Source organism: Paramormyrops kingsleyae, chromosome 2 (assembly GCF_048594095.1).
Source record: "Paramormyrops kingsleyae isolate MSU_618 chromosome 2, PKINGS_0.4, whole genome shotgun sequence".
In the NCBI taxonomy this organism is placed as follows: Eukaryota; Metazoa; Chordata; class Actinopteri; order Osteoglossiformes; family Mormyridae; genus Paramormyrops; species Paramormyrops kingsleyae.
Window position 1 is genome coordinate 25,917,124 of NC_132798.1, and position 17,877 is coordinate 25,935,000.

At 39.0% G+C, this 17,877-nt stretch overlaps 1 protein-coding gene across 1 annotated transcript in view; it reads left to right on the forward strand.

Moving 5' to 3' along the window:
* Nucleotides 1-591: 591 nt before the first annotated feature.
* The window catches only part of lnpep (leucyl/cystinyl aminopeptidase), a 23,237-nt gene continuing 5,951 nt past the window's right edge, over nucleotides 592-17,877 (forward strand). The window contains exons 1-14 of the mRNA XM_023802924.2: nucleotides 592-975; nucleotides 6,470-7,295; nucleotides 7,580-7,718; nucleotides 7,918-8,049; nucleotides 8,165-8,285; nucleotides 8,498-8,649; nucleotides 8,963-9,076; nucleotides 9,587-9,718; nucleotides 9,949-10,080; nucleotides 13,649-13,794; nucleotides 15,670-15,761; nucleotides 16,456-16,639; nucleotides 16,731-16,887; nucleotides 17,282-17,466. Coding sequence (XP_023658692.1) covers nucleotides 957-975; nucleotides 6,470-7,295; nucleotides 7,580-7,718; nucleotides 7,918-8,049; nucleotides 8,165-8,285; nucleotides 8,498-8,649; nucleotides 8,963-9,076; nucleotides 9,587-9,718; nucleotides 9,949-10,080; nucleotides 13,649-13,794; nucleotides 15,670-15,761; nucleotides 16,456-16,639; nucleotides 16,731-16,887; nucleotides 17,282-17,466 — 2,531 coding nt within the window. The 5' untranslated portion in view covers nucleotides 592-956. The remainder of the gene's footprint in view (nucleotides 976-6,469; nucleotides 7,296-7,579; nucleotides 7,719-7,917; nucleotides 8,050-8,164; nucleotides 8,286-8,497; nucleotides 8,650-8,962; nucleotides 9,077-9,586; nucleotides 9,719-9,948; nucleotides 10,081-13,648; nucleotides 13,795-15,669; nucleotides 15,762-16,455; nucleotides 16,640-16,730; nucleotides 16,888-17,281; nucleotides 17,467-17,877) is intronic.

Sequence of the window (17,877 nt, forward strand, 5' to 3'; positions counted from 1 at the left end):
TATATGTATTAAACGGGAACCGAAAATGCATTAGTTTGAAGTCAGGCAAATTATTTCCTCAAAGTACTTCACTGGGAACTGAGGATATAACCTCCCCCAATACAGTTCAAGAATGCCATCATCATAAGGTTTATCGTTTGATTTTTTAAGGCTTTTGCTTAACTCTCCCTTTGTATCTATCATGACAAATATGAGTCTTCGATCCATCCAAAAAAATAATTTTAATGCTATTCATTGGTGCTGAAGTTGAAAGTTCAAACAAAAAGTTATTTCCTTATTTTTAATTTATACGGAAAACACGCGTTACATTGGCTTAAAACGGTTTTCTGAGCACAACACAGGTTATAGAACTATCAGAGAAAAGCGACCGCGCCCTAATGACCCAGGGCAAACTTTCTTCTGCACCCCGCCATATACAAACACAATGAGAAACAAACACACCAACCTGCACTTAAATGGTCGGCTTTATTTTCATTTGTTATTATAATTCCAAGGTCACGACGACGACCAATAAACCTTCAGGAGAGGCTGGGTGACAACCAATTAAAACGCGAGTACTTAGCCGGTTCCTAGGACCTTGAATTCGGCCTCGTCATGTGTCAGAGAAAAGGGAAGGAAGTGCAGATCTGCTTGAAATGGTCGGCTGACTATACAAGTCTCTGTCACACAGTACACTGAAATAAAAAAAGTCTGTGATTTTTCCCCCCATATTGGTGTTCTTAAACGCCAGTTTGGTAAAAGTATCTTAATATTTGGATGAGCTCTGTTTTCGTAATGGATAATACAGGATTCTGAGAAGTCGGAGGGAGCAATTACTCGCTTTGGCGTCACGAGCTAAGGCTGCTTCGCTGGACAGTTAGCATGTGTAGGCTGAGTTTTGGGTCGTTTTACAGTTAATTATCCCATACGGATCGAAAGAATAAGATTAGTTCTCCGCATAGCGAAGATTTGAAAACATGGAGCCCTTTCAAGGCGGTAAGTTACTTTTTTTTTCCCTGTGGCGCGAGCTGGTGTCGTAGGTTTGTAGTTTGCTAAAATCCGGCAGCGGATTCACTTGGAATGGTCGGGGTGGCCGGATCTGAGCCGAGGTCCGGATCTAAGCCCACACCAAGTTTGGACCACTTGAGGCCTGTTTAGACCGTTCATCTGAAGCACGGCTTAACGCGACATGTCACAGCCGCCCAGTCGGTTCCCCTAAAGCCGTATGATCTGCTCGACAAGCGCACGGTTATATGACCGGCGACTGGAGCTGGTGATTTAATCACCGGGGTTTGGAACATTGATGTCTAGTTATGCAGGCTACCTGCTAAACCAGCGACATATCGCAAAGTTTTCTGCTTTAAAAAGAAGCAGCAGGTGTTAAATGATGGTCGTAGAAAAGCCCAGGACGGCGCCGCTGCCTGGCCAGTCTGCTACTGTCATTGCAGCGCCGTGTCTTCTGGTATCTCCCTTGTTTCCGTGAAGGCGATTAATTGTTTACATCTCTTTCGACACAGTGCTGTCATTTCCCACCTTCCTCTGACGATTAATATTTCTTTAATACTTTCTGCATACTGTCAATTTTGAATCACTGATGGGTGTTTTAAGATTGCATGGTATTAAAGTTATTTTGACTTTTTGAAATATTTAAAATTTGTGAACTACTTTGTCTCAGTCAAGAGCAGCAAATAAAATGCATCAAAATAGTCAGCTATAAGTATTAATCGGTAGCTTATTTTCCCACAAAGGCTATAAATGCTTAATTTATAATAAATTAATTAAGTGTTTATGCTTTGTGGATTCCTTTGGACCAGTTGTAAAACATAATTCAGTGCCTCCGGTCCAACCAAATAAACTGAGTTAGTTGCTTTCAGTATGAGCAATATTCGTATTATGAGGCATATTCACCTAAGGTGAGATGGAAGATGGGTTTTGCTTTTTGTTCGTGCCCGATTATGGGCCTTTTCTAATAACGTTGCCATGTTTTGTGTTTTTTTGCTTAGTTTATTTCCCTAGCAAATTAAGGAATTCAGAAAGTGCAAAAGCAGTGTAACCCGGAAAACAGAAAGAAACTGACATTATGCTTAAGAAAGTACATAGCTCGTTCTGGGGACTTTCCCTGAGTATACAGAGAGAAAATAGGTCAGGTTTGTGTATCGCTTTGTATCTGCCTATATGTTAGCCCCCTCATTGCTGCCAGTTCAGCTAATTTTGCAGTGGCTTATTTTTCTTTCTGGCGAATGCCCCTGGTTATGTATTAGGTTTAAACTCCCCTCCATTCTCATCCTTATCTAGGCATGACATGTTAAACACAAACATTCATTGTTTTGTGTGAGATTCTCTGACACACATGGCCTCACATATTCCCAGATATAATAAAAAGTCTTGTGGCATAATGGTGTTAGTGTGAAATTCTGCAGTGTGTGTACATACCATGCACTGTTGATTGCCTTCCTTTATGTTAACATCTGAAGGTTCTTTCAGTTACTATAATCACTGTAAAAAAAAAAAATGCACAGAAAAGCAAACTGAAAAGCGTGTGTGAGTTTGTATTGAGTATTCTTGACAATGCACTGGCAGCTGTATAATGACACAAGTATTTCTACCTAACCAGGGATTAAGATGGAATAGTTTAGCTATTTGTGTCAGTTCTTTTTGATATGCTGTGGGACAGTCACTGTATCACATGAACTTTGCAGTTTTTCACATTACAAAAAATTTTCTATTCTATGTATATCCCTTTTTTTTTTTTTTTTACTTTTTACAGTTGTCTGGTGGGTGAGGCAGGTGAATTCATACCCATAATTTGAAATGAGTTAGTTGCATAAATGCCACTGAATTTAAAAAATGCAGTCCTCTTAAAATTTTAAATTACATGAATCTTTACTTGATACCAGAAAATAAATAAAAATAAAAAAAAAACTCAAAATGGTGCCCTTTGAAATACTGCTTTGAATTCCTGGAAAATCAGTTCTACAGGGGGAAAAATAATTTGAATAATTCTTGGAGAACTTCAAAACGCCCCGAAATCTTAGGTCACCCAAAAGCTTTAATCTGGCTCCAGAATTATCCAGTTCTTGAAGATCAAAGCATGCAATCTTTTGAGCACATGACGTGTGGATATCCCAGATGGAATTTTCATATAAACTTGAAATCGTTAGTTGTCACTTCATTTCGCTTTTGTTGTTCCAGGCAGTTCTATTGAGGGTTTTAATGGATTTAAGTTAAATACAAGTGGGAATATAAAATGGATGGATGAGTTGGGATGTCCTGTAATACCAAGAGTCAGACCAAATTACTTACCCATGTAGCATCTTTTTTTATGTCTACAAAAGCAACTCGGTCGCAACCTGTTTTATTTTTATCTCTTTTTTTATATCTTTTATATATCTGTAAGGTGTGGAACTCCTTGCCCCCTACTGAAGTTTCATAATATCTGCATGCTTCTGTTGGTTTGCATTGATGTACTACAAAAACAGGAAATCTATGGTTAACTGACTTAATTTTGGCTTTCACTGCTGCCGTTCTTGTAGCCAGTATGAGAATCGAAACTTTTGAAGCCAAAGGAAACAAGATAGCAAGAAAAATAAGTCTGTAAAAGACCAGAAGCATTTTCATAAGCTGTTCCTTAGACTTCAGGCCTGTCATTAAGTAGAATAATGATGTCAGTCAAGTACTGTGTTTGTTGTCAAGTACTAGAAAAATATGAACTTAAGTTGTCTTTAAAAACTTGTTAGTTTTACGTGTGTGCGATTACACACATCTGCTTTCACTTTTTGCTATTTTCTACATTTTGGTAGAATTTTGCTTCTCCTTTCCTCTTCAATTCAGCTCACACCAAACAGTCTCTCTAGGTCTTTGGTTGGACGATTCCACCACTCCATCGCTTTGTATCTTCAGATATGTCTTCATTGGGTCATTATTGAAAAACAAACTAGGACCCAGCTAACTGCAAACCAGGTAGTATTGTGTGACACTGTAGCAAACAGCTGGGGCCTGTATCATGAAGCATGAATTGTTGGTTAGCCTGAAACCCCAGTTTAAATGGACTTCATCTTCATTCACTTACATTTCGCCCAGACTACTTATGCTAACTCAAAATCCAGGTTTGTAGTAAAGCATCTAGTTAATTAGTCTTCCTTCAGTTTTCAAACAGTTGTCAACCATGTCATAAGTAAAATACTAGGGATGCACCAGTTCCATTTTTTTCTGTCCCGATACCTGGGCTTTGGGTATTTTGCTGATACCAAGTACTGATCTGATACCAGTGTTTAATTAATAAGCTGTAGGCTTCTGCCTCAATGTGTGGAAGAGACTGTGATCTTTCTTTTATGTGTAAGGCAACAGGCTTAACTGAAACCTTTAACAACCTTTGCTAACTTTGTAAAGCTAAATGTAACACATGCATATGCTTATGCGCATATTTATCTCTCTCTCTCTCACTCACACACACACACACACACACACACACATTCATTTGCAATCCCTGGATATAAATAACGCTTCAGTTTCATTTTCTCTTGCATCGCCAGAATGTGCGCTAAAGTTTGTTGTGGTCTTTCTCGGCTAACATTAGCAAACTGCATTTACTTTGCATTGCGATGTGTCTTTAGATGTTTGATCAAATTGTTTGTGTTAAATCTTTCCCTTCCTCCTCTTGACACTTTAGCAGATCAGAGCTTGCAGTCTGCTGTACTTCTGTCGTAGTCCCTTATCTTAAAATATGTAAAACTGCTGACATCCTCCACACAAATTTGCCAATGCCAGTGTTTTGTGCATTTATCCTTCTGAAGTATTTCTGCTGACAAATCTCTCACTAGATGACAAAATCTGATGGGACAGTGCAAAAGAAATGCAGCGGCTTTGAGTTTTAACATAATGTAGCAATTAAGTAGTATCGGTTCTTGGTATCGGAGAATTTTTACGAGTATGAGCATAGTATCAACCCGATACCCCATACCAGTATCGGTATTAGTGCATCCCTACAAAGTATCCCCCAGACAAGGGAGTTAGAATTCTCTGATTTGGAGCCTTAAGACCAGGTCTACTAGCCATTAGCACTGCAAAATATTGGAAAAACAATCACATCACGATATTTTAGATTAATATTCATAAAAAAAGGAAATTAAATGTACTCAAAATAAACGATAGCCAAAAAGAACTTATTTGGCACACACTATTGGTAGATAAGTTGATAGTGTTGCCACACAAGATGTCAGCGGACACAAAGCAATGAGAACTCACTTGCTTTTGCTGAATATTCTCTGTGGAATACAAAATATTGTCATACAGCAGAAGGCAAATTAATTTTTATTTCTTGTTCTCTTTTGTCTTCCTCGCTCATTTTTGTTAAATGTCTCATAAACATGCCATACTCCCTATGAGTTAGACTGACAGCAAGGACAAAAATGATCCAGATTGGCTGTGCAAAAGGAGTGACAGTAAAGTTTTAAACTGATTTTTTTTTAACAATTTATTTTTGTTGCCATTTCAGAAGGGTGGTGTTCATTTAGCCTTGGAATTCCAAGTGGACTTAAATGTTGGTAGGATCTGTTGAAAAATGTTGGTAGGATCTGTTGAAAAATGTTGGTAGGATCTGTTGAAAAATGTTGCATTCACGTCTCTTGCTTTAATTGCATGACCTGTCATCCTTTTGTCCTTCTTTTGGTCTTTACCTGTGATCATATTTCTTTCTGTGGAAAATACTTAATGGCTAAGTTAGAATCTGACAAATGGCAGATAGTAGCTTGTAAGTACAGACCCTGTGGATGTATTCTTAACGCCATTTGGTTTATACGGTTATGGAGGCCATTCCAGTCATTCATTTGTACTCCTCTTTTTGGTCGGGCTCGTTGTGATGTAAAGGTCTCCTAGCATTATTTCAGTTCATAGCAGATGGAAAAGTATAACATAATCACACTTTATTGATACCCGTAGGGAAATTCTCTTTTTGCCTGCCACATCTTGTTCTCTATGGCACAGATAGACACATTTGTAGGAGAGAGCAAGCTTGGCAGCGAAGGGCAGCCACCTGCAGCTTGGCCCTATGGACATGTGACCCTTCTACTAAAACCGGCCTTAAAACGGTGACATTCCAAATACAAGCACCAGGCAAATAAAAAGAGAGAAATTGATTTAGGCTTACAGTTTTTGTTGCACACGTGCCTGTTCTGCAAACAGACTAATGCATGTGCACACCAAAGTGTAAACTACAATACCCAGACAAACATGCAGACAGAGCAGTGGTGGGATTTGAGCCCCCAGCCATGGAAATGTGAGGCACAAACCCAACCAACTGGGCCACCATACTGCTCTATGCAAAAAAAAAAAACAAAAAAACAAATCTTAGACCTTATGTATTTACTTAATGAGTTCAGATCTAACAACCCAATTAGAAATGTTTAACCTTGGATCTTTGCAAAAGTCCCCGCAGTTTGCCCTGTTAAGTGATCTGACCCTTTGCTTTTCTCTGCCCTCCCCCCCATTCTAGATCGGGCCTCTTTGCCTAGGAACATGATTGAGAACACTATGTTTGAAGAGGAGCCAGATGTTGTGGACCTGGCGAAAGAGACCCCAGCGTATCCTTTGGACCCTGATGATGTGGTCTATGAGCCCCGCAGCTCCCGTTTGCTGGTACGGGGCTTAGGAGAGAATGACATGGACGAGGATGAGGAAGACTACGAGTCCTCAGCCCGCCTGCTAGGCATGTCGTTCATGAATCGCAGCTCTAGCTTGCGGCCCAAAACTTCCAACTATGCCCGGCAGGATCGCGCGGGCTCCTGCTCAGTGCCCTCCACCCGAACTCTGATAGTGGGGGTCTTTATCCTGGTTGTGGCTGCCTCTGTGGCTATGGTCATATACTTTCTACCAAGATGCACATTTACTAAGGAGGGCTGTCACAGGGAGAATGACACAATGGAGCTCATCTACCCCAGGACCAGCGACGGACAGCTATTCCCCTGGACCTCACTGAGGCTGCCAGATAACATTCGGCCAGTGCATTATGAACTCGAAATCCAACCCAACCTGACCACCATGACGTTCAATGGAAAGGTTTCTATCCAAGTAAATATTTTAAATGATACCAAAATGATAGTTTTACACAGCTCTGACATGAAAATCATTAATGTTGCCGTCCAAAGCAAGAAGGCTACGTTTCTGGAATACAAGCCTTGGCAACAGATAGCGATAAAGTTAACAAAGGACCTGAAGAAAGACGAAAGCTGCTTGTTAGAAATAGAATACAGCGCTAACCTTTCCAACAAATATATGGGCTTCTATAACAGCTCTTATATTGATAAAGGTCATAATAAAAGGTAGGTTCTGATTAGTTTGTTGATCTACTTTTTTTAACCAATTTGAGCTGATGCAAGCAGAAAATATTTTATACATGCATCAAAAAAATGAAATGTACTTTCGGCTTAAAGATAAAGGACGTTTCTGGTTTTGAAATGATACCTGAATTTACTTTTATCGTTAATGTATTTCTCTGAACATGTATTGACTGATATGTTTATAATTCTATGCACATGCTTAGGTTGTGCACATCTCTGATGCTGTGTTGTGTGGGTCCCGCCACCTTCCACCTTTCTCCATCCAGGGTTCTAGTAGCAACCCAGTTCGAACCTCTGGCTGCCAGGAACGCTTTCCCCTGCTTCGATGAACCAGCATTTAAAGCTACGTTTCGGATTAAGATAAATCGAGAAGATGCCTACATTGCCCTTTCTAACATGCCCAAGGTGCTGATGGTTCTCTTATTTATATTTCTATTGTTTTTGCAGAGAATTATCTGAAATCTTTTTAGCAATGCTGCCCATCTGTGTTTTTATAAAATATTCAGGTTGTGTATACACACAGGTCCCAAAATCAGACTGCACTGGACGTTGTTTGCTTGTCTTAACCTGTTTGCTCTTTGTATCATTTGTGTTCACCCTCTAGAATCAGACCATTAAGTTGCCCGGTGGGCTTCTGCAGGATGAATTTGAGAAGAGCCTTCCAATGAGCACATACCTGGTGGCATTCATTGTCGCAAATTTCTCCCATGTCAGCAGGAATGCTTCAGACACCTTGGTACACAGCCCTTTTCAAGACGTAGTGACATGCAGAAATATTTCTCATTGTAATAATTTATTTGTAATGATTTGAATAATTAACTCCCCCCCCCCCCCCCCCCCCATCTTTTCAGGTGTCTGTATATGCTGTTCCGGATAAGGTGGACCAGCTCAACTATGCACTGGATTCTGCAGTGAAGCTCTTGGAGTTTTACAACAAATATGCTGAGATAAAGTTCCCCTTAAAGAAACTGGGTATTATGATCTTTTCGTGAGATTGGCACAGACCCTATCGCCAATTATTTAAATTAAATTTGTTGCACACATGTTCTTTCTTAGATTTTATTGCTTTACCTGGCACTATATTAGTCTTCATCATAAAATAGGATGGGGGGGGGGGGGCTGTGGTTGGCTGTACATTGAAAGATAGTATTTTTCTCCTTTTTAATGGAGTTCTATATTTGCAGACCTGGTGGCCATTCCTGACTTCCTGGCTGGGGCCATGGAGAACTGGGGCTTGATCACGTTCCGTGAGACAGCCTTGCTGGTCTGCAATCAGTCGTCCCTTACGGACAAGCAGGGGGTGGCTGCTGTGATTGCCCATGAATTAGCACACCAGGTAGAGCTCCGCAAACACCAACTTTGTACCCACATTTCCTGCTTCGTGGTCTTACTCTAACTGGACCTGTGCATGATATTGTGTGTTTTTTTTGTAAATCATACTCGGCTGTGAAACGTGAGATGATACATATAGCATTAGTCAACATGCTAATCTGGGATTTTGTGTCAGATTTGCATTTTATATTTCAATTTGTAGTAACTCGCAAACCAAGCTGCACGCTGTTTTGATTGTGCCCCTGTTGAAATGTTTCCTTGAAAGAAATTCTTATGAAGTCATTCTGTCTTTTTTTTTTTTTTTTTCCCGCCTTCAGTGGTTTGGTAACCTAGTAACCATGAAATGGTGGAATGACCTTTGGCTGAATGAGGGCTTTGCAACGTACATGGAGTTCAAGTCTGTGGACACAGTCTTCCCGGAGCTTGAAATAGTAAGTGTAGCAGTAGCACAGTAACTTGTTCCCATGAAGTGTTTTCGCTGAAATAGAGTAACAGGCTGACCTTTTTTTTCAGCCATGCCATTGTTTGAGAATGAATTATTTTCAAGCCTGGCATAACCTTAATTTAAATAGTATAAAAATGCATTGCATTTTGTGTGTCCTCTCCCTCCTTTTTGAGACAAATTAGATTCTTGAGGCGGGAAAACTGGGGAAGAAAATGTTAAGCAGAGGCTACGTTTGTTGGATCTTGTGACCTTATTCTGTAAATTAAAGATAATTGATGTGCCTGGATCATATGTAAGCTATGCTTTTGGTTTTAGTTATTTCAGTTTCAGTACATGAGTACAGCCAGATAATGGTTCACCTTTGGGCTCCCTATTTCTTCCATGATTTTTTAATTATTCATTGTTATAACCACTAAATTTGCCCATGTTATTGGCCAGTACACTGAGAGTTTGAATAGATGTCATCCAATTTCATCTTTGTCTTTCTTCATGCCAGGGCAACAGCTTTCTAAGCATGCGTCTCAGAGTGCTGGAAAAAGACTCACTAAATTCATCCCACCCCGTTTCTACAGAGGTGTCAACGCCTGAACAGGTGGAAGAAATGTTTGACTCTGTGTCCTATGAAAAGGTATGAAAAGGGAAGCTGGCCACCCAGCATACATTAGGGTTTACGTACGGTGTCAAAACAAATGTTGTTATTGCTTTTTCTTAATGATTCTCAAAATATCTTTAGGAAAAGTATTTCTTAAGGTAGTTTTCTTATATAGCTGAAAAATCTGGGATGGGGGCTTTTAAAACCTAGAAACTCTTTTAAACTTGGAAAGTTTCAGAGTGGCTTATGTAAATTTTTTCCTTCAGGGTGCTTCAGTCTTGCTCATGCTTAGTTCCACGATGTCTGAGGAGAAGTTCCACAAGGGGGTCACTGATTATTTACAGAAGTACAAAGAGAAGAATGCGGATACTGAAGACTTCTGGAAAAGTCTTCCATTGGTAACTACAGTTTATTCAGTGGTGGGCTGGTGCAAATGTCGTTTCACAGCACATTCGTTTTGCCAGGTTGACCGTCGTCTTTTAAATCGGTAAATGCAGTCTCTACCTTCGCTCTTGCATTTTCTGCAGTAGTATTTGCAGCTCCCGTGCCTGAGAGAATCCATTTGCACAACAACTGCTGTAGTAACACTTGAAATAGGAAGCACTGGCCCATCACAATTATTCAAAAAAAGACACTGGGTGTTGAAGGGGATATGTGTCAATTTCCGCTTATAAAGGAAAGTCAACAGTTTAAGATACCATGAGTTTGTCTGTAATCAGATAATTATATTAAAAATATGATTTTTAAAAAGTAACCATTTTAATGATGCAGAATGATTAAATTGTCAGTATTGCTACTTATCTTCTGGATGTTTTTATCTTCCTATATAATTCATACTTTTTATTGATCCCTGCGGGGAAATTTTCTTTTCACCTCCCCAAATTTGCTGTCCATGAGAGCAAGCTTGGCTGTGAAGGGCAGCCACCCATTGTGGTGCCCAGGGAACTAGGGGTCAAGGGCCTTGTTCAAGGACCCACAGACGTGCTGAGGTGCGCTTCGCTGTGCTGAGTTCACCCTGTGAAAATTTGAATACATTACCTGAAGCATTTCTCATAATGGGTAAAACCCAGGAGTAACCTCTTCCATAATGTCCAAGTTTGTATGGAAGAATGTCTTGCATGTAAGCACAAAACTTTAATGTTTGAAAGAGAAGGAAGTAGTTTATACAAAAAACGATTCTAACAACTGGTTCATACTTACTGCGGACACGGACATGCGTGCGCTGTAGTGCTGGACTGTCCACGATCCTGAACTTCACACTCGCCAGGCAACTGCGTACTTTTGACCGGGCCTGGGGTAGCACTACGCCGCAAAGCTGTTCTTATGTCATGTTTATGAAGTATGGTTTAGGTTATACTGAAAATCCAGTGGTTGGCTCAGCTAAGCAGAAAGTTAGCTTCGATAACTACTAATCAGCTAACTCTAAAGTTTAATTTGATTTTAAAATTAGATAAACCATGAAAAAAAAATTGTGGAAGCTAACAATAACCACTAACTATTATTTGAATTTAGCTTGGGTTTGGTTTTTGGCTTGTAGAAACATACCTAGAGAGCTAAAATTTTAACCCATCTATTTAGTCCCATCAGCTGCACTAGAGTGATTACCAGGGGGTATTTAGGACTTACCCAACTGGATACTATCGGATTCTGTAGAGTGTTGAAATGTTTTTATGATATTCTGTTTGCAAGATATGCACTTTAAATCTTACAAGTTATTGACTAAGCGTGTCTTATGTTTACGCATAGTCAGCCAACAGTGTGCCAGATACAGTAGGCTGTTGCAGACAGGAATAAATATGTATGATTTTAGGGTTTACAAATGTTTTTGACCGTTTTAATCACTTTACCTGCAAAACAATGTTAGTGGATTTACAGTTAGTGGAAATAAATTTAGCTGAAGCTAATTGGTCCGGTAACAGATTTCAAAGTTAGCAGTAATGCTAATCCACTAATGAAAAAGTTAGCTTTGCTGATTAGCTGTTAGTGGATTAGAAGTACTCTGTCCACCACTGATTAAAACTAACCGTGCGTACAAATGTTAACATAAGAACATAAGAACATAAGAACTATACAAACGAGAGGAGGCCATTCGGCCCATCGAGCTCGCTTGGGGAGAACTTAACTAATAGCTCAGAGTTGTTAAAATCTTATCTAGCTCTGATTTAAAGGAACCCAAGGATTCAGCTTGCACTACGTTATCAGGAAGACTATTCCATACTCTGACTACACGCTGTGTAAAGAAGTGCTTCCTTAAATCCAGTTTGAAATGTTCTCCCGCTAATTTCCACCTATGGCCACGAGTTCTTGTATTGGAACTAATGCTGAAGTAACTATTCGGTTGAACAGCATCCAAACCTGTTAGAATCTTATAGACCTGGATCATGTCCCCCCTCAGTCTCCTTTGCTTGAGGCTGAACAGATTTAGCTCAAATAACCTTTCCTCGTATGACATTCCTCTAAGACCAGGAATCATTCTTGTGGCCCTACGCCGCACCTTTTCTAAGGCCGCTATGTCCTTTTTAAGATATGGTGACCAAACCTGTACACAATATTCTAGGTGAGGTCTCACCAAGGAATTGTATAATCTTAGCATTACCTCCCTTGACTTAAACTCCACACACCTGGAGATATACCCCAACATCCTATTGGCCTTTTTTATTGCTTCCCCGCACTGGCGAGAATGAGACATGGAAGCATCAACATACACACCAAGGTCTTTCTCATAATCAGCTACCTTTATTTCAGTAGGTACCATAAAATACCTGTACTTTATATTTCTGCTCCCTACATGGAGTACCTTACATTTGTCTATGTTAAATTTCATCTGCCAGGTGTCAGCCCAGTCACTAATTAAATTAAGATCCCGCTGTAGCTGCTGAGCTGCTAGTTCAGTATCTGCTACACCACCCACCTTGGTGTCATCTGCAAATTTCACCAGTTTACTGTATATATTGGTGTCTATATCATTTATGTAAATTAGGAACAAAAGTTGTCCTAAAATTGAACCCTGCGGTACCCCACTATGAACGCAGGCCCACTGTGACATTGAGCCTCTTATAACTACTCGCTGCTTCCTATCCGTTAACCAGTTATCAATCCAGGTCGCTACAGTTCCTAAAATACCTGTCGCTTTGAGTTTAAACGCTGTCTGCGTTGGTTCAGTTTTTGTGTGTTACGCAAGGCAGGATTAGCTAAACAAATAAAATACCAAAATAAAGTAGTTAGATGAAAATGATAAGTAATTTCACATTTATATATTATTTCCCAAACTCGCTCAAATAAAAACAACTATCTTTTTGTCACTGAGTGTTTTCCCACTTACTATGGGTTTATCAGAACATAACATAATCTTAAATTGAGGAGCACCCGTATTTTCAGGCTGATCAGAGAGGATACAAAAGGCTGCTTATCTTTGGTCTGATCTCCTTCCTGACTTTCTACTGCTTTCCTCCTGGTCAGTGAAAGATCAAAGCCTTTGCGTCACTTAGTGGACTGTCTGCGTTGGTTCAGTTTTTGTGTGTTACACACCCTCACACGCAGCCCCCCCCCATGCAGTCTCTGCGACCACCCCTGTGACTAAAATTGCATGCCTGAAGTAAGTATGAACCAGGCATAAATGTCGAAAAAATTGGGAGAGAGAAACATTATCTCCACAAGATACTTTTTCTATGTATTGTATTTGCCTAAACATTGCATGGCAGATATTAACAAGTTTCAGCTTCTTTCTGGTAATATTTGTTTATTCACACAGATGCAGACAACCTATAGATACTGCTGGTTAAAGTTTCATGAACCTTGTCGCTGTTAGCCTTAGCTCTGCTTGGAGAATGCAGTCACGGTATTAGGCACGTTTTAACATGATCGAAGACGCGGGGATGCCCGTGCATGTCTGCAAAACTGCTGCTGCTCAAGCTGCCTCTGTTGTTTATTTCCTGTTTTTGTCTTTTTTTTTTTTTCTCTGCAAAGGGGAAGTCATACAGTGTAGTAGAAATAATGAAAACGTGGACCTTGCAGAAAGGCTTTCCCCTGGTAACTGTGAACAGGACGGGCAATCGTGTGACGCTGTCCCAGGAACACTTCCTCTTCACTGCGGACCCCACCACCAAGTCTGAGTAAGAAGTTTGCGGTTTGTGGTGACAGTATGCGTCTGGCATTTGCCAATGATTCACAGTATTAGCCTACTAAAAACAAATTTGTATTATTATTAGGGATGTAACGATACCAAAAACTCACGGTATGATATTGCGATAAAAGGTTCACAATATGATAATTATTATGATATTAAAAAAGAAAAAACTCTCTTAATAATGATAACATGTTTTTTTTATATGAAATTAACATAGTGTTTCCTCTTTTTTTCATTAGTGAAATATCCAGCTATGACCATAAGCCTTTGCCAGAACTTATGAATAATTGATCTTTGCAATGAATGACTGAACAATGCATGTAATTGTAAAACAAAAGCAAGCAGTCAGTAGTTCCTTAATAAAATATTAATTATTACTGCAGCAGCTGGATCTTTTAATCAAAACACAATCTGCGATTCCGAAAGTAGTGTCTTCAGCCACTTTTCTGCCTGTTTTCACCGCGTGAAATATAAGCCACGCCCATACATACTAACACGCTAAATAATGCGTGAAAACAGTGTACATGTAACACTTATGATCCTATTTTGGGTCCATTTAGTAGTGCTACTGGCCAGTTCTAGGTTCGATGGGAGTGGTGGGGGAAAAGATAATGACACCTCAAAATTTAGAACAGCAACCTTTAGTAAATATTAATTGTAGAAAATGAAGAATCATGAATACATTTACATTTAAATGGAAAAAGTAAATCTACCTCATTATAAAGTATGGATTTAAATATTTTTTGTTTTGGGTTCTGAGCCCAGTGGTTAAATCAGTTATTCCTAGTTAATCCTAAGTCTAAATCTAGTTATATCCTAGTGCAGTTTTGCTAATTTTTGACTGCGCACAGATCATAAAATAATTATTTTGTATCTATTCATAATCACATAAGTCCTTATTTAAATTCTCTCTCCCGTATCTTTAGCACCTATTTATCTTTCCATTAAATCAGTAACCTCCCCCCACATATCAAACTGAAAATTCAACACATATAAACGGAAAAAACAAAATCATTGTATACCATTTAGGCATAACAATATGCAAGGGTTAATATACCGTTCAATTCAGGCATAGAGACAAATTCAAAGTTCCCTCTACTCATCCTTCACCGTTGCTCCGTGGGTCTAACTCGGCATCCGGCTATGAACTCCATTTGGCAGGTCCCTGTTCAACAAAGCACATGCAGGAATATCCCTTCCAAATCTTCGGAAGTGTCAATGTAGCGCAGAAAAAAAACAATTTATCGTGGTTTAAAACATTTCTTCTATCTTCCTTTTCCTTTAGTTAATTAAAAAAAATCTTCGTACACCACATAAGCTGTAAAATCAAGCTTAGTAGGTTTTCTTTTTACCGTATTCTAAATCCTATGGCAGCACTCTCTGCAGCCAGCCTCAACCGCTTCTGCAAAAAAACAACCTGAGCTTTCCACGTTACGTCATGACATCACCTCACAATCTGCATACAATCGTCTTTTCTTAGCGATGAATTATCGTTTTGTTAATATACTGTAAATGTGTGTTTCTATTTGACCAATTTATAAATTATTGTTGTAATAGTTGTTTTGTATTGGATTGGGTTACACACGGCCAATAGTGCACAAAGCATTCATTAATGTAGTATGTATTTTTTGAGACGGCGCTTACAAGACCGAAATAACCACGTGATATCTTGGTTGATATTTGAACTGTTTCTAGGATGTTTATCACGATATTACGTTTATCGTTACATCCCTAATTATTATTGATTAGGATATTTATTTCTCTCTTTCTGAAACAAAGCATCTTCTGTGAATATCAGTGGTAACATTAAGCATGGACTCTGGAGAACAAGCTCTGCTACATGATCTAATATCTCTTTCAGATATTTGTGGCACATCCCTTTGACGTACGTCAATGACAGCTGTGGCAGCGAACCAGACTGTAAACAAATGTTTCACCTCAAAGATAAAACAGGTAAACATTATTCAAGTTTGAGTTCACTGTTTGTATGTCACCGTTCTGTGTTAAGTAGCTTATGATTGAATATTTAGTATTGTGAGGCTATGGAAGGGTGAATAGTTAGGTAGTTGTGCCAGGTCTCTGTTATCCATGCCTCTGTAGGCCTTCTTATAAGTTGCATAATATACACATACACACAATATATAGATTTCGGCCTGTTCTGCAGCCCACAGCATCTCTTGACCATTCTTATGCAGTGTAACTTATTCTGCTTGTCACTGATCTCCACTGTTTAGATTCTTATTACTCTGTGACTATGGATGAAGCTTTGAGGAGCATAGTGCTGAGCCCTACTCATGACATAAGGATAAAAATTATATCTCTCATGGGCACATTTTGCTAATCTGTTCCCACATTTTACTTAAATCGTGGGTACATTTTGCTAATTCATTCCCAGAGTAAATCTTGGCCATGATTTTAATTGAAACGAGGATATGAATTAGTAAAATGTAGCCGCATTTTTTTTTTTTCAGGATCACTGATTAAAATCACTGCTTGAAGCTTGCTGTTCATTTTCTCAATCGTGGCAGCCAGAAACATATTTTGTGTGCATATTATTATTGGCAGTGCTTATCCTGTGATATAAGTCTGTGATGGATGTAAATAATTGCAGAAGGTGCTAATTTGATGCTCCCTATTTGTACAATAGCATCATTTGATGTTCCTGGGAGTGCAAAATGGTTGAAATTCAACTTCAAAACTGAGGGCTTCTACATTGTCACTTACGAAGCTGAAGGTTGGGATGCATTGATTTATGCAATAAATAATAATACGGAGATTCTGGCCCATGAAGATCGAGCTGGAATGATTAATAACCTCTTCATGCTCTCAAGGTATGTTTGTCAATGTTTGTCATCAGTGAACAGTGTTAATTCCTGGGAGACTTTAGCACAGCTGAAAATGGCACTGTTACTTTTTTGACAGGGTGGGTAAGGTTTCATTCAGGCAGATCAAGAACCTTTTGAAATATCTTCACCATGAGACCCAACCAGCCCCTTTGATGGAAGCTTTGATTCAACTTGACCAAATTTACAATCTGCTTGAAAAAAGACAGGACACGAGACAACTTTCAAGAATGAAGGTGTGTATCACTGAACTTGAGTGACTTGAGTGGACTATAGGTTTGATATATCAATAGGGTCTGAGTAGCAATGGGTGATTACATTCAATTTGTTTAATAAGGAACCTGTTTACTTGTGTAGAATAAGTTACCTGCTGCTTTGTTGACATTGTTTTCAGTCGCTACAGGTTATTGTTAAAGCTGTTACTTTCACTTGATTACCTGTTGCTATGCTTAAATTGTAAAGTTTTCTAGTCATTGAACCTCATTATGCAGAATTCCTTTAAAGTAATAATGCATGTTTTAGACAAGTTTATAAAGTATCTGATACTTCTCCTGTTGGTTTACATTTTTAAGCTTCCTTTGAGCTCTGTGGTTTACAGTTTTCTTTTTAATTATTACTGTTATCATTAAGGCATACATTTTGGATCTCTTTGGGGGTCTGATGGACAGTCAGTCTTGGGAAGAGGAGACTTCCATCTCGAAACAAGAGCTGAGGTCAGACCTGTTGACTGTGGCCTGCCGCTACTTTAGAGAAAATTGCACAAAGAGTGCAATGCTCATATTCAACCAGTGGATGGAGTCCAACAAAACAAAAAGGTAAATGGAAACCTAAAGAAAATAAGCACATCAGGACCTGGGGCCTGTACTACGAAGCGGGGTTACTGGCTTATCGGGGTAACTTGTCGGATTTAAGGTAGTCTGGGCAAAATGTAAGTGAACGAATATGAAGTCCATTTAAACTGTGGTACCTTAAATCGGGGTAACTTAAAAAGTTACCCCGATAAGTCAGTAACCCCGCTTCGTAGTACAGGCCACTGGTGTGCTTCTATGTTTCAAAATTGTATTATTATTATTATTATTATTATTATTATCATTATTAATAATAATAATAATAATAATAATAATAATAATAATAATAATATATTTATTTTTTTAAAAAAAGATAATGTGTATGATTGGGTGCTTGTATTTCTTTGTCCAAGTTATAAAAGGAATATCTAATTTAGG